The sequence below is a fragment of the Castanea sativa genome, chromosome 3 (assembly GCF_040712315.1).
Source record: "Castanea sativa cultivar Marrone di Chiusa Pesio chromosome 3, ASM4071231v1".
NCBI classification, from domain to species: Eukaryota; Viridiplantae; Streptophyta; class Magnoliopsida; order Fagales; family Fagaceae; genus Castanea; species Castanea sativa.
The window spans coordinates 4,143,089-4,162,905 of NC_134015.1; the positions used below are offsets into that span (position 1 = coordinate 4,143,089).

A 19,817-nucleotide genomic window follows, 5' to 3' on the forward strand; every position below is an offset into this window, starting at 1 on the left:
CGAGTAGCTCATGTATTAGCTCAATTTGCTAGGAATATTATTGAGGATATGTATTGGATGGAAGATGTTCCTCCAATAGCTAGAGAAGCTCTGTACCAAGATGCTAATTTTTCTAATTAATTGAATGACATGCTTTTGTTTCAAAAAAAAAAAAAGTTTTGGATCTGATTTTATTTAAATAAAATTAATATACTGCTTTGAGATTATCAATATATATATAATATTTTTTTGAACTTATGTTTTATAGTGAAGATTATATTTTTTGATAAATAGTGGAGATCTCATAATCTTATACCTATATTATTCTTAAGCCAAAAGATAATTTTTTATTTTTTATTAGTAACAACAAACAATATCGCTGCAAAATAATTGTCAAAGATAAAAATAAAATAAAAAAATAAAAAGTTGGAAATGCTGTGGTAAGCTACTGAAACCAACCGAGTCTTTTTGATCCGATAAACACAAAAATTAAAGGTCCAACTCTTAACAATGAAGCTACTGAAACCATAGTTTCCAAGAACTTGCTTTTCACAAATCTTATCTGCTATGCTCCACGGATAATTCACGTCTGTAAATATAAACTAAGCGCGGATAATTCACGTCTATAAATATAAACCAAATGCGGATAATTCACGTCTATAATTCACAAACTTCCTCGCTGTTTCATACGCTACTTCGTCGTTCTACGGTTACCTCTATATAAACACAGATATTCGCCCTTCTTTTGTCACAAATTCTCATTCTTGATATTCTCTCTCTCTCTCTCTCTCTCTCTCTCTCTCTCAAGCACAGTTTCAAGGTTAAAGTTGGCAAGGTGAGCTTAAAATCTCTGCTGCTTTGTGAATTTTTATTATTTCTTTTGAATGTTTTTGCTTACATGCACTGTGAATTTTGCTTAAATGTCTTTACCTATTGATGTCCAGGTTAGTTCTTCATAACCACAGAGAAAAATGTACGGGTCTCAGCCAGATCTTCAATGGTTGTCCCTCATCTTCTTGGTTGTGATTCTCCCTCATCTTCTTGGTTTCACCGTTCAAAAGTGAGTTTCTTCAATACCCTTTCTCTTTTTTCTTTTTGTTATTTTTATATGAATGAACGATTTTTGTTAAAACATGGGACCAAAATACAAGAACTCCAAACTCAACAACTACAACATAAAAACCCAAGTCCTAAAACAAAAGAAACAAGGTCATCAGTGATATGGAACTGTAATTTACATCAGCTACAAACAAAGTTCCTTTGAAGTCCGATGTGATAGATGTTTCCTAGGCTAGTGACTAGTCTGCAATGGAGTATATTTGAAATTTTGCATCTTCAACATTCTTATCCATTATTGAAGCATAACTTCACAATCTTGTTTCAAATTCTTCTCATAAAGAAGCATGATAAAAGATATGTTCATCTTTTTTAATTTGGGTTTCAATATAACCAATATAGCTAGATATTAGATATGCCATATACCCTAAAAGTTCATCTAAAAGATTCCTTTGGTTTTTTTTTTCTTGGTTCTAATAGGATATGAATCTCAAATATACTTTAATTTCCCCTCGCTTGCATTTGGCCTTCTCTCGCTTGCCTCTCCATGCATATCTCTTTAGGGTTTTCATTTTGTTTTGTTTTGTTTTTATTTTTTTTTTATTGTGGTTTAATTCTGATTATGGTTATGGCGGGGTAGTGTCAGTTTGGATTATGGGAAAACGTAAAGCAAAGTAGAGTTTTTGGTTTTATGCGGTTTTGGGTTGGAGATTTGATGAAAAATATGAACAGATTGCAATCTGGGTTGTCCGTACAATTCTCTCTAGATGCTTTTATATTTGAAGAAAATTGATTTTATAGTGCAATATCGGCTTTTACTGTCTTTTTGGATCGATGATGGGAAAATGTGGGAAAAGAAGATGGAAAGTGGAGAAAGGAAATGTGGGTTTAGATTAAAGTTTTAGGTTTTATGGTATTTTGGTATCTAGAATGTGAAGGAAGATGAGTTTTCATTCAGCTATATAACATGTATTTAATTTTTTTTTAAATTTTGAGAATATTTTTCTTTAAAAAAACATTTTAACTTTGTAGTACTAAGTTCATTTTTTAGATACTTTGGCCAGTGGGAAAATATGGGTAAAATGTAAAGAGAAATAAATATTTAGGGATAAATTAATGGATAATGAAATTTTAATTGCTTTAATGGAGTTTTAAAAAAAAAAAAAAATTAAAAAAAGCACTTAAAACAAATAGTTTTTCTCAGCTTCTTGTTTTTGGATTTTTTTTTTTCTACTTCTTCTTCTTGTTCAATATGAATTATATCATAATTTCATATATATATCCTCTTTGGGTGAATTCTACAGCCGTGTGGATCCATTATGAGGGGAAAAATACATGCATCCAGCATAAGATATATCTTGGTGCTGTTGTCCTTCAATTCCCATTAGAGAGTTTCTTTTTACTTTTTTTTTTTTTTGGTTAAATAATTTTCGAAGATTGCATGTATGTCGTGTAGTGTGTGTGATGTGGGAAATATCAACTTTTTATTCTATCAATATATATATATTTACAATGTGATTAGGGGCAAGTTTTGATTGGAAAGAATATGAATTCATTGTTACCATCATTTTTTCATCAGTAACAGTTTACATATTCAAAAGTTCATGAAACAAAGTCAATTTCATCTTTGGTTTTCCTCTATATTTAAATTTTAATGGAATTATTTGATGGAGCTAATAAAATATACAGTAAACTTCTATTTTAGTTGACTATTTTTTTATACAAACTCCAACAAACTTTCTATTTGAGGTGTGCTTCATCCAAATGTTACATTTGTTATTGTAGATCTGAAGCTCGACCTCTGAATCCAAACATGGAGGTGGAGGGGAGAAAGAATCCATCATCATTTTCATCATTGGTCGAAGACCAATACGTAGCCAATAAAGGAGAGAATTCAAGAGGTCCACCAGTTTTGTATTCCCCTCCTTCCCACATCGGAAACCATAAGATGAGTGCAGGTTCGAGGGTTCATGGTGGTGATCAATATGTTCCACTTGATAAAGGTCCAGTCCCACCTTCAGCCCCTAATCCAATCTCCCATGATGCAATTCGCAACCCCTGATTTATATGAGTAGTGGTGAAACCATAAGATGAGTGCAGGTTCGAGGGTTCATGGTGGTGATCAATATGTTCCACTTGATAAAGGTCCAGTCCCACCTTCAGCCCCTAATCCAATCTCCCATGATGCAATTCGCAACCCCTGATTTATATGAGTAGTGGTGAAAAATTTCCTGTTAGTGCATGTAAAAAAGAACCAAGCTATAAACATTTATTTCATTATTGCCTGTAATTATTGTTTAATTTCAATCTCTTGGAAAAACAGATATTATATATTCTTTTGCTAGCTTCAGCAGTAGAACTACATGAACTTATGCGATATTTAGTACTTGGTTAATTTCTTTAGTCACTTTCAGTTTCAAACGTGGCTTGCTGGGACGCCATAGCTAGCTAACCAGACCACTCTGCAAGCCACGGTAATTGGCTATGCTAGCATTGCTTGCTGGCAAGACGCCATGATCGCCAAGCACATCGCAACACACCTTGACACCTATTGGCAGCGACCCAGGGCTAGCTTTTTATGCACAAATCAAGCCATGAACTATCGTTAATTTTCTTAGTATATATTTCTAATTATTAATAATTTGATAGCAAGGCAGAAATCAATTCAATTTTTTCATCTTCCAAAATATTATGAAAGGTTAAGAATCACACATACGGTGCTAATAAGTTTGACAAAATCCACTAGAGTGATTAGGTTAATCACGTCGATCGGTGCCTACGTACTTCACTTTAGGAAGTTAAGAAATGGAAAACTCATATCCATCAATAAATCTGACTCGGACACGTGCTAAGTTTAACAAAGATCAACTCTGGTTGTAACCTAATCCTTCTTGAGAGATCTTAATAATACCGTTGTCACTTGTCACGATGGGTAGCCATTCCAGCGGTGGAAAAACCACTTGAAAGTACTCTTGAACATCAAAATCCAAATGTGTCTATGCATAAAAATTCAAAAACTTTTCCTTCAAAAAAATATCCAACAGTTCTACTCTTTTTTATTTTTATTTTTATATATTTTTTATTTATGGGAATTGCACCTCTAAATATGCATTTGGATGAACTTATTTTCTTAGGTTATTTTCTTTATCGTGGAAAAGTAGAGTTTAAGATTTGAAGTTAAAGTTAAAACATATTTCCTCAAAAAGAAGAAGTTAAAACATACTTTCTTTCAAATACTGAAGTTAGCTTAAGAATGATAAGTTTGACCATATTCTCTAATGATAATTAGGTTATTGTGCTTGTGCCCAAGTTGTACACAAATTAGAAGTTTAAGAATAGACAGTATTTAGCCAGAGGCCTCGTTTTTGAATATGAAGGATTAAAAACTCATCCATTGATAAATTTGACTCGGACATGTGCAAAGTTTGACAAAGACCAGCTTGTGGGTGTAAACTAGTGCTTCTTGACCAGAGATCTTAAATTTTGGAAATAAACATTAAGTAATAAGATTTGGAAGATCATAAAGATGCATGCTCTAATATTAAAATTATTTATTTCTAAGAGTTTGTTTAGACCCCTTACACAGATTGTTTAATCTAATTTATTTACCAAGTGATTACTTAGATTAATTTTCAGATCTAGGTTAAAACAAATAAATCATATCATGCAAAGTTACGGAAAAGTAAATATAATTACTTAGGAAAACCGATGAAACTAACTCATTTCAAGGTAAAAACCTGAGGAGGATTTGACCTAGCTATCTTCAAGGTAAACCAAATCCACAATAAGAGAATTGAAGTTTTACAAAAGATTTAACCCTAAATCTAATGCTACCTCATGTAGTAACTTACTGGCACAACTACGTCCAAACTCCGAATTCACAGACTCATTCTCTTCTTGAATTAACAGCAACATAAGCACACCCTTACTTGTGACTTTGAGACTATACTCAAAGGTTTCAGATTACCATCAGTATTTGATCTTGAATGTAGCAACTAGTTCTACCAATACTTGATTATAGTTTTAGCTTCGGTAGAATCTTGTGTAGTTAGAAGGTATAGAACCTTTCAAATCTCACAAAGATTAAAACACAAGTCTTCCAGAAGTCTCCAAAACGTAGCGAGAGTTTTCTTTTTATATGTAGAGAAGTTTAAGTGAAACCTTAAACGTTTTTGTATGGAATGGACTGAAATAATCTTCTACAGAAAAAACCCTATCTGTGATTTTTGATTAGTCGGGCCTATTTCTCAATTGGTCAAGGATGACAAAACTTGAATTCTCTTTTCTACAATCAGCTGGACTTTGCAATCTTGTAACACACTTATTTAAGCACAATTTAAACACTTAGACTAGACTAGTTTTGCTCTCGGTTTGCCAACACATTACAACCATGATTCTAAACATTTAATCTAAATCTTTAGAACCTAACAATCTCCCACTTTGGCAATTTGTGACAAAACACATACCAATGTAATGCTTAAATAAAAACCAGCTCAAATACAAGTTATTGTCCTAATACATATATTACACAACTACTAACTATTAGTTGCTAGTATAATCAGCAACTATTGAAACATTTAACCTGTAAATTCTTGAAACATTGAAAACAACTCATAAATGCATGTGTGGAAAATATAGTTAAACATTCTAAACAGAAATTAAAATTTGAAATCACCAAAACACACAAGTAGATAGTAAACACATCAAAATGAATAACCTCAGAATAATCAACTATCATAATCTCATCACATCAAAGTTTGAGTGAAACAAAGAAAATAACTAAAAACAGAAATACATCAAATTGAATAAAACAAAATACAATAAAAACAAAGTACTCCCCCTAAACAAAGTACATATGCTCCCCCTATATGCATACATTTACTCCCCTTTTTTGTTACATACTGCCAAAGGCAAAGTCAGTTCTCAAAGAGTGGAGGTGGTGGAAAAGAACTCCTATAATCTGAGAAGTCAACTCGTAATGATGCAACCTCAGTCAATAGCTCATTAAGCAGCTATCCTTGAGCAATCTGAGACATCATGATAGACTACATCACAACTTGAAGTGACAATGGAGGAGCTCCTGAAGGATCAACATCCTCAGGACGACCAGCAGGATCCACAGCAACAGTAGGATCCACATAAGTCTCCTCAGTAGCAGGCATGACACCAGAGGTAGTAGAAGCATCTCCTCTTGGTCTCTTAGACGTCCTAGTGCTTGGCTTAGCACTCTTCATCTGTGTCTGTCGTTGTATAAGATAGGTAGTTCTTATGGGGGCCATAATATGTACTAACTCTAGGGAAGTAGACTCAAACATCTCTTAATATCTCAAAATCCTAAAAATGAACAAGGGGAAGAAAAACTTTTGACCTTTGCTCTTACCCTATAGACATCGACAATAGTCTGAATAAACATAGAGGGAGAACACATAGAACCATCAGTGATAAGAGCATATAGAGAAGCACAACGCTCTATGGGTATTGTATGAACATGAGAGATAGGATAGATTTTATGACAAGTGATCCGTAAGTATAAAGAGTTAAGCTCAGTAAACTCACAAGAGTTGATTTTTGGTTTTGATCCCCAAGAAATAGGATGACCACAAAGAAGGGACATCATATCATCTACAGAGGGAAACTCAGTGTAAGGATAAACTAGTTTATGAACTATGGGTACTCCTGAAGCCTCATAAACAACTTGTTTACATATAGTAAACGCTTGACCACGGATCCAAGTAGTCAAATAACGACCACCAGTGTCCTCAGAATAAACAAAAAGATTAGAGTAAAACTTTCTAATCAAGGCAGCAAGAGGAGTATCAGACAACTCACACAATGAAACCCAGTTCTTAGCCACAAAAAGTCCTACGGATAGATAGATTTAACTCACTCAAAAGTATCTCCTTTCACCCTAGATTGACCTATATTTGTTCAAGGTCTCATAGGTTTCCCCACATTTATCAGACAAAAACCTAACTCCTACAACAAAAATAGATGAAGAGGAAGAACCAAGGGTCCTTTTAGCTCTAGTCTTAAATTTCCCACTAGGTTTAAGAGCCATGTCTAAGAGCAAAAACAACAAAACAAAACAAAACAAAAACTAAGGGCAGACTGCATAAGAAGGATTAGCGACAAAACATGCAAATTTAAAACCTATATGATGCATGACATTTAATCTTGTATGATGCATGATCTAATGTTCTTACACATTCCAAAATCATCACAATTTGTAAAATTGATAAGGTAAATTTAAGAATTATAGAAAAATTTCCAATTTTGAAAAATCTAATTCTCAAAAATACTTATATTGATCAATTGAACAACACCACATGTATAAAACAAGTTATAATTTTACTTAATTTATCAACAACATTAGCCAATTTCACGCAATTTTGTCCAATTTCACAAAATCCCCAAATTCTCAAGAACTTAGAACCCTAATTTCGAAATTTCCAATAAAACTTAAATTTTTTGAAATTAAAGCAAGTGAATCATGTTTAAATGATGCATGAACAAAAACTCATGTTTTAGAGTTGGACAAAAACTCAATTTTCATCAAAACCCGTAAATTTTCTAATGTGCAAAAATCCCTAAAAATCATTGAAAAATGCACGAAAACATGTAATATGATGAAAAAGAAAGGGTATAAAGGTTTGTCCTAATATAGATGAAGAAAACCTTGAAAGCTTTGACCACGAAAAAGACAAAAAAAAAAAAATTTGGATGAGGAATCGAGAGAGGGATCGAAGAGATAGACAAAAAGAACTTTTGAAAAAGTTAGATCTGATTCCTACATGTTTCAGAATTTTGAAATCCGATCGGTTGAGAGGAATCGAGCAGGAATCGAAAACAACATAAAAATAGGCTTGATCGGTCCAGAGGAATCGGGACAACCCGAGACTTTTAAAAGAAAATCCAGTTTTTTTTTTTCCTTCACATTTCGATCGATTGAAGAATAGACTTGATAGGTCGAGTTTCAAAGAACAAAAAATTTTCAAAAATTCTAGAAAAACGTTTTCTACAGAAACATTTGAAAACTATTTTTTTTGTATGATATGACATGTATGTTCATGACTTCAAATGATTTTCAAAATCAAATTTTTCAAAAGGTAATTCAACTTTATCAAATTCATCACTCTTTTCTTTTCTCACTCCCCAGAGATGCATTAAACATTTCAAGAAATTTAACTTTGGTAGGCCACAAAACATCACAACACAATTATACGTACCAAATTTAACAAAGTTTTGTTTGTGGTGTGTGCAATTAGCAAGTACATGAGATACTCATAAGGTGATATGTAAACAGAGAATAAACACACTTTCTACATCATTCATCACATAGGTTTGAAAGTGACTATCACCTAAAGATTTGCATCATATAACTCTCACATCACCTTGAAAACGCGCTTGTAATCATGCATTTTTTTATTATTGATTTTAATTTTTCTTTTTCTTTTGAAGCATATTTTTCTTTTTGCTTCTTTTAGCTAATGTACAATAACACCTTAAGAATTTTGTTGTGCAAGTGTTATACCTTACTGAGCACGGCTTTTATGATTTATACACAAATGTTTATGATTGACAAGTAACAGTGATGAGATGGTTATTTATGCATTTTTCCTAGGATTTTTTAGTCCATACAATCAAAAGTATGTGACTTCAAAATCAAAAGCATGTATTTAAAAATCATAAACAACTTACACAATATAAGCACTACATAGCACAAACTAGCAAAGTTTAGAATACGCTCATCAAAACTAAACAAGATATACAGTCATGAAATGTGAATTTCATAGGCCAATGTCAATTACACATCTTGAAGATGTATAATACAAAAACCTCCTTTTTTTTTTTCAATTTTCAATATATATAAAAAAAAAAAACTTAAAAACAAAACAAACCTAGAATGCAATGTATGAATGTAATGCAAATGCAATCCTAAAGAAAAAAAATTTTTGGTCACAAAAGATAGAAAGAATTAACACAAGGACCATGTCAGATAGACTCACTAAGATTGAGTCCTTTGCATCCAAACCTTTTTAAATGTAGCCTTGGAGTTGGGATTATTCCTAATGTCAGCTCCAGCATTGGTATAAAGCTTAAGAACCTTCACCAACTCATGAATAAGTGCAACATGATCTTGTGCTTTTGACACATGCACATTTTGTTTGGGAGTTTGCTTTAAAGCTTGCAGCTTAAAACAATTAGGTCTTGTATGCCCAGCTTTGCCACAAAAGTGACAAAACCACTGTGGTTTGTGGTTTTTCTTGTTTCTAGAATGATTAGACTTTTTGGGCTCAGACTCACTAAGATCTACTCTAGTTCTTCTAGAAATAGGTGCTACTACCTTATGAACCTTAACATTAGTAGAAGTTTGACGAACAGAAGAAGATGATGTAGCCGGAACAAACTTAGGAGCATTCACAATAGTAAAAGATCCATTCTCAACAAACCCTAGATCAGTCTTATCAGAAATAGACTTTTGAACATGTAACATCTCTTCTAGTTTAGAGGTAGAAGTTCTATCTATTTGTTCTCCAGCAACAGATAATTCTAATTTTAAACTCTTAATTTTTTCAAGCAAAGACATGTTCTCAATCTTAACAGAGTTCAGGAGTTCATTAGCATTAAACAACTTCAACAAAAAATTTTTCTTTTCCAGTTCAAGAATTTTTATCTTTTTCAAACTTAATTCCACACTCATAGCATCTTTAGTTGCTATCTTGCAAAGTTTGATGTAAGCTTCCTGCAAATCTGCACTTTTTGAGAGTTCCCCATCAGAAATGTTCTCCTTACCAGTCTCCATTTCACTTACTACAACAGTAGCTGTGAAAGTTATGAAGTTTCCTTCTTGTTCACTTTTAGACTCATAATCAAAAACTTCATCATCACTCAAGGAAACAGCCATAGCCTTAGCTTTTGACCTCAAGAAAGTTGGGCACTCAGATTTCATATGGCCATAACCTTAACAACCATAGCACTGTTGTCCTAAAGATTTATTTGAAGATTGACCTACTTTTTGTTTTGATTTCTCACCATTATTGTTCTTAGTAGTGTCATTCTTCTTAATATTCCTAGAATCAGTAGTGCTTCTATTTCTTGCCCTCCTATTATTGTTTCTCAGAAAGTTTCTAAAGTTCTTGGCAAGATAAGCAATCTCAGTAGATGATAGTTCATCATCAAATCCACAATCATCAACATCATCAACAGATTTTAATGCCATAGATTTGGATTTATTAGTTTTAGGTAAATCAGATTCATATGATTGAAGAGATCCTACTAGTTCATCTACAAGGATTGAGTCAACATCTTTAATTTTAGTGATGACAGTTATTTTGGGTCTAAAGTCTTCAATCAAATATTTAAGAATTTTCCTAACAATTTTAGGTTGACCATAGACTTCACCCAAATCAAAAGCAGAATTAACAATATCATTCAATTTTGCATAGAATTCATCAAAAGACTCATCTTTAGACTTTCTAATACTTTCAAACCTAGATGTCGATTGTTGCATTTTATTAATCTTTACTGCCTTAGTGCCTTCATGCACAGTTTGCGAGATGTTCCATGTAGTGTGAGCAAATCTCCACATTTAAGATTCTCTTAAACTCTTTAATGGAAACAGTATTGAATATCGCATTCATAGCTTTACTATTAAAGCTTGTTGCTTCCTTTTGGGCAGTAGACCATTCACTAATGGCAGTAATTGGTCTTTCCCAACCATTCTCAACAGACAACCATGCTCTCTCATCAATTGATTTCAAGAAGGCTTTCATCCTAACTTTCTAGTAAGCATAGTTATTTCCATCAAAGTAAGGGGGGGGATCACAAGAGAGTATCTGTGTTCCATGATAGCAGGAGTTAAGGGTTAACTCTAGGTAAAGATACCTAAAAACAAGAAATAACCTACTCTGATACCAATTGAGAGTTTGTTTAGACCCCTTAAACAGATTGTTTTACCTAATTTATTAACCAAGTGATTACTTAGATTAATTTTCAAATCTAGGTTAAAACAAATAAATCATATCATGCAAAGTTGTGAAAAAGTAAATAACACCACGATATGATTACCTAGAAAAACCAATGAAACTAACCCGTTTTGAGGTAAAAACCTGGGAAATATTTGACCTAGTTATCCTCAAGGTATACCAAATCCACTATAAGAGAATTGAAGTTTTTACAAAAGATTTAACCTTAAATTTAATGCTATTTCATGTAGTAATTAACTGATATGACCACGTGCAAGCTCCGAATCCACGAACTCTTTCTCTTCTTGGATTAACAACAACACAAGCACACCCTTACTTGTGACTTTGAGACTCTACTCAAAGGTTTTAAATCACCATCAGTAGTTGATCTTGAATGCGACAATTAGTTCTATCAATCCTTGATTATAGTTTTAGCTATGGTAGAATCTTGTGTCGTTAGGATGTACAGAACCTCTCAAATCTCACAAAAAGTAACACACAAGTTTTCCAAAAGTCTCCGAAACGTAGCTAAGGTTTTCTTTTTATATTTATAGAAGTTTAAGTGAAACCCTAAACATTTTTGTATGGAATGGACTGAAATAACCTTCTGCATAAAAAACACTATCTACAATTTTCGATCGGTTGAGTCTATTTCTTGATCGATTGAGAATGACAGAACTTGAATTCTCTTTTTTGCAATTAGCTGGACTTTGCAATCTTGTAATACACTTTTTTAAGCACGCTCTAAACACTTGGACTAGACTAGTTTTGCTCTCAGTTTGCCAACATATTACAACCATGATTCTAAATATTTAATCTAAATCTTTAGAACCTAACAATTTCAATACCCTATAATGAATTATTAACTAAAATTAAATTAGATAAACTATGAGAGGAAAATAATAAATTATTATAGTATTCAATCTAAATAGATAGGTCAACAAAAACAGAGAGTATTTTCTTTTCTGTTTTTTTTTATAAATTTTTTAACTTGACTAAGTTCTGCATGCTCAATCCTCGTGTTGTACTTATGTATGATATTGGACTCTCCATTAATCCAATGCTTTACAATTATTGTAACTAGTTGCTAACCTGTGCGATGCATGGACTAGTTAAATAAAAAGATAATTAAGAAATCACATAGTAAAAATTTATATATAAAAAAAGAACCAATAAGAGACTAATTTTTTCATCAAGTAATCAACCTAAGTGGCATCATAGCTAATGTACAAAACTATTAATCTATTGTCAAAGGGTCAAATGAAAATGTGGAAAACATTTCATAAATAACTTTTTGATAATAGGTATAGAGAAGGGACTTTTGTAAATCATCAATGGAATTGAAGTCAACATCTCTTTGCAAATGGAATATAGCTCTATATTAAAACTAAAAGTAAAGTTTCAATCATTCTCTTTCTATAAAGCATTATTGAAACTATACGTAGTTTACCTCAGTTTCAAATAGAATTACTTGAAGAAACAACTATTTTGAATCATTATCTGAAAAAGGAGCAACACAAAAAACTAAAATAAGATGAAATTCCTCAAACATATTTCAGCATCAATGTCCAAGTTGAGCTTTATATATAGCAACCAATTAGTCACTCCAATTGAAAGCACAATGTTTGGAAGAATCTGCCAAGTATCTTACCCAATTACAATTTTCATCCACCTCCCTAGATCACTAAACTATACATCTAACTACCCTAACTTCAATATTGAATACAAAGATAGAGCCAAAATGTCTCATAAGAAAATGCATACAATAAAGAGCCTTGAAGCCAATAATGTCTATAACCTTGAGATTTTGGAAACCTGACAGAGCCAAGTCTTTTAGCATCTCATAGCCCAATCCATTAGCCCCTACTTCTAACACTTTGGAATATTTTGCAAGATCCTCACTCAAGTCTCAACTACCACCAATTAAAACAAAAACCTTAAAAGTTTTAACATATTTGAATAAGGATTAAACCCAAGAAGATTGAAGCTGAAAATTGATAAGAAAGAGTAGTACCATGTGGGGGTACCTTGTCTGCCGATTAAGTCCATGAAATATAAGAAAAAGAACTGCACCCATAAAAGTTGAACGAAAAGTAAAGACCCAAATATTATAAACTGAAGAAAATAAAAATTACTTTAAGAAAGTGAGTGAATTTGAAGGAAAAAAGCAACATTGCCTTCACATAACCAAGTATATGCTTTGAAGAGCATCCCAAAAAATAAAAACTTATACCTAAAAGGCCAAAGACAACCTTCATGGCCTTCTACTTTAATCTATCATCATGTAATCTTAAAATTTACACAGTCTATTTAAGACTTAAAGATTCCATTTGTGGCACTATGAGATGATAGCCTACCCTAGTAATGATGTCCATTTTTCTTTTCAAATCCAAGGTTTTTGCTCTCTAAAGATTTCATTGCATCTTCCATCTCTCCAACTTCTCTTTTATGGTTATTGTCTCTGCTGCCTAATGAATTAAAAGAATATAATCAAAATATTTAGTCAAAAACCATGTTATATGTACAAAATATTGCAAGAATTTGATTTGTACTTATTTTATTTTATTTTACCTCATCCTCTTCACACAGGTTCAAAATTTCTGGTAGCACCAGACTCAACAATATTGTTGAAATTTTGTGGGTCAGTCTTGATGGTAAGCTCGGCAAAGCATCTGTACATTCGCAGCAAAATCAGAACCTTCGAATACCTAAATAATTGTCACCAATAGCATCTACTTATGGGAAGCATCATGTGTGCTTGACCCCTCAAGCCTCTGGGTTGAAGACAGGTGAGTAGTATTTGCTTAGCACCTTCCTCTCTCCCATCCTTCAACTATTTAAACCAAGAAAATTTTCAAAATCCAACACCCAATTGTAATGTGTAAGACACAAATAAACACAAAATCATAAGAAACAATTTGTCAGCAATCTCCATCATTTAATCAAACAAAACACACCCACTCAGCTTATTTTTACCAGTCAGCATCTGATACCAAATACCCCTTCTTTTTACAGAGAAAAGAGTTCAATAGTGATACACATTGTGATTTCTTAGAATGCGCCAACAATTATGAACAATGACATGATAACAAAGTCAATGTTTGGTACATGTTTAGTCATATAATATACAAACAAATAAAAGAATTGAAAGTCAAAGATTTCAAGTTTTGCATATCTCCTCTTAGATTCATTTTGACTATTTGGGTTCCCATTAAAATTATAAAATATGCAGAATGAAGTGGCTTTTCATTCTTCTTCTCATAGTCATGCTCCAGTTCCTCGCAACACATAGACACCTAATAATTAGATAAAACATATATAAAAAATATGCTAAAGTCCCAAAGATTGGTCATTTGGTTGCATTCAGATAAAAAAATAGTAATAATAACGGAAGAGAGAACAAACAATCTGTGCAAGAGTATAAAACTAAAGGAGAAGAAAAATAATCTATCCAATACCAGAACAATCTCTGGTACATAATATTCGACTCCATGCTTCATCCGGTTGTGTCAGATTAACAATTAATACGGTAATCTCTTCATTAGTACTAAAGGAGACTGGTTTGACAGTAGTGAAGGGTCTCCCATAGATCTCTCTCCAACTCTCTTTGCACAACACATATTCATTACCAAAAAAAAGAAAAAAAAAAGAAATTGAAATCAAATCACTGAAAACTATAACAGAACAAAAAGACCTAAAACAAAATTGGAACAAAAAATTAATAATTCTGTTGAAATTGCAATTCCAAAAACATATTTTCAAGAAGCTAAACTGCATAAAACACACAACCAACATAATATATGTTCAAATGAAAATCCCAAACTAACATAAAGCACAATCTTCTAGTCATTTGATTTAGATTTAGAAAGCAAGTATTCTATTGTAATGATCATTATAACTTATTCAACAGATTTTAACACCTTAAAATTTAAAGCAACAAAATTAAATAACAATTAATTTGCATTTGTCAAATGACTACACTACAACATTCAAGCTACAACAACAAATTTTAACAGTGATCAAGGATAGACCATCTAAACCTAAGAAACAAAGCAAAAACCATTAAATAATAAAAAATAAAAAATAAAAAACTAAAACACATAGGTCTGCCAGCATACGCTAACCCAAATTCCTCCGCCAATACCAATACCAAAAAACCCTTTCAATTATTTCTCCGCCTTTTCTGCTTTTAGGTGTTGTAGATGTCTTCTATCATGCTCTGCTTTTTATCATTCAACCTTAATTAAAACCAACAACCCAAATAGTATTAATAATTGATGAAAGTTTTTAAATAATAATAACTTCTATAAATCAAAAGTCCTAATTACAAAAATTTTAAAATAAGAATATAGTTCCTTTAATCTAGATTTAGTGTGTGAATACTCAACAAAGCAACCATAATATACATAACCATAGAAAAGAAAACTCAGTTCTCACACGACACAACAACAATAGCCAATAATAATAACAACAACAAAAATTTCAATAATACAAAGCCAAGAATAGCCAATAAATATTATAAATATTTACAATACAAAACTATTTCTAAATTTAAGCATGATTGGAATACAAAATGTGATGGGGCTACGAAAACAATTAGTATTCAAATGGGTTGTGCTTGGAAACATAAATTTTTTTAAAAAAATTACCAAAAAATTTGCCTCCACTGATTTGGTTGGAGGGGCGGTGATGATCTTCAGAGAAAATTGCAAATGAGCGTGTTTAAAGTTGAAGTTTTGGTTGATTTTGGAACTTAATAAACGGAGAGGCTGAGAAAAGGGGGGCGTGGGATTTGATATGGTCTGATTATGGTGGTTTGTGTGTTGTGGTTGTTGTGGGTGGTGGAGGTGCTGCTGCTGCCTGCTGAGTTGTGGTAGTTGTGGGTGAAACGGGAAAGGAGAAAGGGAACGAGAGAAATAGGGTGTAAGGAAGGAGATCTCGTTGGTTTGTGGGTATGGTGGGTTTTGATTGAGGAAGGAGAAGACAGAGATTAGGTTTTGTGTTTATCGGGTTTTAAAAGTTTTATGTTGCGTGAAACCTTTTATTTATTTATTTTTAGTTTATGTTTTTTTTTAATATTGTACTAACGTGAAAAATTGTGGAGCAAGTAGAGCTTCAGTTATATATATATATAGATTACCATTGAAATTATGGTTTTTTTTATAAATCTAGTTGATGATTTTGGTGAAATATTTTTCTTTACGGCATGGCATTAAAAAATTATCGCAACTTACATTTAAATGAATTTTTGTTCATAATGTTATTTTAAATTATTATTATGCTTCAATATTTGATTTTCTTAGTTGAAATTGTATACAACTTTTTTCTATAGCACTTTCAAAAAAAAATTCCGCTTATTTTATATATATTTTTCCTACCGTGTATAACTAGCTTGTTAGGTCTGTCGGAACTTAGAACCCAGAGAACAATTTCCTTGCAGCCTTGGTTAAGGTTAAGGACATTGATTGGGTTCAAAGTTCAAAGAAAGCCAGAGGATATCAATTTTTTTTCTCGACACGTTTGCTGACCTATGACCTATGACCTATGACCTATGACCTATGACCTATGACCTATAACATGGTGGGCGCCTTCACACATCTACTGCGTTTACGCGTTTGACCCAAAAAAAAAAAAAAATTCTTCTTTCTACTTTTTAAATTTATTTGGCGATTAGTTACACACTTAAAATAAAAATAAAATTTTTTAAGAATCTCTTTTCTTTTTTATAATAGTACTTTAAGCAAATAAGCACTTCTACAAGACTCATCCTAATGCATTCCATGCGTGTGTGTGTATATATATATATGCTCTTTCCAAATTACAGTAATGTTTCAACATATATGTAAGATTTGTGAGTGATAATAAAGCTAGCAATACTAGGATTAACATCTACCTTTCAAAAAGGAAAAACATTTATTGTCTCATGATTCTCATCTCATTTGCTTCTTGCTCTTGATTATTCAAATCTCATCTCATTTAGGGTTACCTCTTTTCCTTTCTGACAAAAAAGGTTAACAACTAGGTTACATTCTTTTTCTGAGTAAATCAAAGGAACATGATATTAGCATCTAGCATACAATTAATTATGACTCTTACAATCTGATCAAATATCATAAGCAATATATATATATATATATATATATATATATATATATATAACTTTCCTCTTTTTTATAATTCCACATCAGTTAGAGAAAATAAAAATACACGCATGGTTATTCAATATTATATAAAAGGGATGAAGGAAATTATATAGGATTGATTTATCACTTCTTTTTCTCTTTCATTAATATCTATATTTTAAATTTCAAACTTAGAGTCCGTTTGGAAACAACTTATTTAGCTGAAACTGAAAATTTTTTGTTGAAAGTATTGTAAATGAAATTAAAAAGGTAACTAAAATAGTATAGTGAGATTCATATATAAATAATACCAAAAAGTGTCATGAGACCCATAATAGTAGCAAAAAAAAAAAAAGCTAAATTGTAAAAAAAAACTGATTTTTTAAGCTAATGTCAAACACACACTTAAAATTAAATATAAACTCATCATTATCTTTAGCTTTTTAACATTTTCATCTGTCAACCATGACTTTTGACGTCTCATAATTGGAATTGAGATCAGCTGGTATTGCAGTTAATACAATAGTAATGAATTGTTGAGATTAAAAGTTGGAAAAAAAAAACAATTTTTAATTTGAACAATTGAATAAAAAAAAGTTTAAAAATAATTTAAAAAAAAAGTTTAAAAATAATTTTATAAAGTTGAAAAGTTAAAGTTAAAAAATAAAAATGTAAAAATATATGAGAGAGAGAGAGAGAGAGAGAGAGAGAGAGGTACTTGCCTGTGCAATACCATATCTAAATCCCAAAAATCGGCTCAAGTGTTTGACATATATCGAGGACACCTACCCCACATGCCTGACTCATTGCCGACCATCTCGAATGGATTGGCCAGCCTGTCCCATAGTTGGCCTACACTCCACCGACACACAAATCAATTAGGTCCATGTGACGTGGCATCATTTAAAAGCCAATCTCTTCAACTCTATAAAACGCAAAATAAAAAGTCTAGGACCCTGAACCTTTGCATAAATGTATCAATTCAATCACGCATTTACAAATTTATGCTTCTCAATTGTCAAAGTGATAAATGGATAGGTTGAGATGTTGCGTGTGGCTAATTGTTATCAAGGACTAGGAGCTATTTTCTTTTTGGTATTTTAGTTCATAATTTGATAGCAACAAAGAAAGTAATTTATTATTTTTATCTTCAATTTTTGTGTTTTCTTGAAAGTACGTGATTGAGCAAGAATGGTTTTTTTTTTTTTTTTTCTTTCTATATTTTGTTAATTAAAAGCATTGAAGTTAAAGTTAAACCCTAGTTATATTTGGAGAGAATCTGGGGGACAAATTATAGGTTCTTCCAATTACTGATGCTTAATAATGGTTAACTTTGACATAATAAACTAGTGGTTGATTGATACATAGGAAATCATTATATTGTTTTCTTAGTATTTTAATTAACACTTTGATAGCAACCAGAGAGCAAGTCATTAATCTTCAACGTTTGTATTGTTCTTGAAAATATGTGAAAGAGCAAGAACGGTCTAAATGTTTTTTTTTTCTCCCCCCATTATGATATCCAATGTTTTAAGAAAAAAGGTTGAACTTAAAGATTAACCCTAGTCAAATAGTCATATTATTCGGAGAACATGCATATAGAGACACAATATAAGTTTTTTTCTTTGTTCTAGCTCCTCTGTTTTCTCACTTATGTAGTTTTTTTTCTTTTTTATCAATATACTTCTATCATCTTTGTCAAAAAAAAAAAAAAAGTTTTTGCTGGAGATATTAATTTTTCCCTTTAAATATTGAGTAAATATAGAAATATATGCATGGTTAGCGTATAAAATATTGAAGCATGTCCTAGCAACAGCAGACCATTCCTGCAGAAGTAGAAAAAAGAAAAATCTATAACAACAAAATGAAGATACGTACATGATTCTCAAAAAAAAAAAAAAAAAAAAAAAGAAGATACGTACATGCTCAAAAATCCAAAATCTCTCTCTCTTTCTCTCTCTCAAATGATATAGCCCTAAATTAAATAAATGATATGACCCTAAATTAAATGATATGGCCCTAAATTCATAGTCGCTCACGGACCATCCCCATTCATCGTGTCTTTATCTCAAGATTCTCAACCCTTTTTGAAATAATATGTTATAAGATGATATAGTATATAGACACAAAAATATTTTAAAAAAAAATTCACATTTGAATGTGATAGATTGTTAATTATAGATATAGTTAAAAAAAAAAAAACTATTGCAGAAAATATTATAAAATTGTGTGTTTATAAAAAGATCAATAAACTGCACTCAGATGAAAACCGCCGACTCAAGTTGTCTTCTACTCAATTTTATTTATTTATTTTTTTTAAAAAAAAAAACTACAACGTGGTAGGGAATAAGGACTAACTTTAAACAAACACTACTGGACAAAGCCTCAGCCCAACCAAAGCTAGCTATAGCGTAAATGTGGGCTAAAACAAACAAGAGTGACGTGCATGCAAGTCAAAGACAAAGGCTAGCCGCCAGAAGTCAAGTCGCACACTTCGAGAAATTAGCCCATCTCAAGAATTAATTAATTTTGTTCCTCTAAGCAGAAGTTCAAAGCAATAGTAAGATACGTTTGTTTTTTGTTTTTTTGTTTTTTGTTTTTTTGAGAAGAAAAGTAAACAGAACAACACACATAGGGAATGGGAACAAATGCATAATATCACACAACTTAGCCCTTACAAAAGCCGGTAACTCTT

The 19,817-nt window shown here is 31.8% G+C and overlaps 1 protein-coding gene and 1 long non-coding RNA gene across 4 annotated transcripts; one reads left to right on the plus strand and one right to left on the minus strand.

The window, feature by feature from the left end:
- The first annotated feature begins 770 nt into the window (after positions 1–770).
- Positions 771–3,112, plus strand: LOC142626832 (uncharacterized). Its single transcript, XM_075800540.1, has 3 exons — positions 771–814; positions 945–1,039; positions 2,821–3,112. Exons 2-3 carry the CDS (start codon positions 951–953, stop codon positions 3,095–3,097), a joined length of 366 nt encoding a protein of 121 aa, XP_075656655.1. The 5' UTR covers positions 771–814; positions 945–950; the 3' UTR covers positions 3,098–3,112.
- Positions 3,113–12,605: 9,493 nt separating this feature from the next.
- On the minus strand, positions 12,606–15,974 carry LOC142629665 (uncharacterized). 3 transcript variants are annotated; one of them, XR_012843093.1, is made up of 4 exons: positions 15,650–15,974; positions 13,572–13,672; positions 13,358–13,468; positions 12,606–13,067 (listed from the first exon to the last, which is right to left on the minus strand). It is a non-coding gene; the product is annotated as an uncharacterized LOC142629665 (long non-coding RNA). The 3 variants fall into 3 exon arrangements; XR_012843092.1 differs by having other exon boundaries at positions 13,572–13,833; XR_012843091.1 differs by lacking the exon at positions 15,650–15,974 and having other exon boundaries at positions 13,572–14,709.
- Between the last annotated feature and the right edge of the window lie 3,843 nt (positions 15,975–19,817).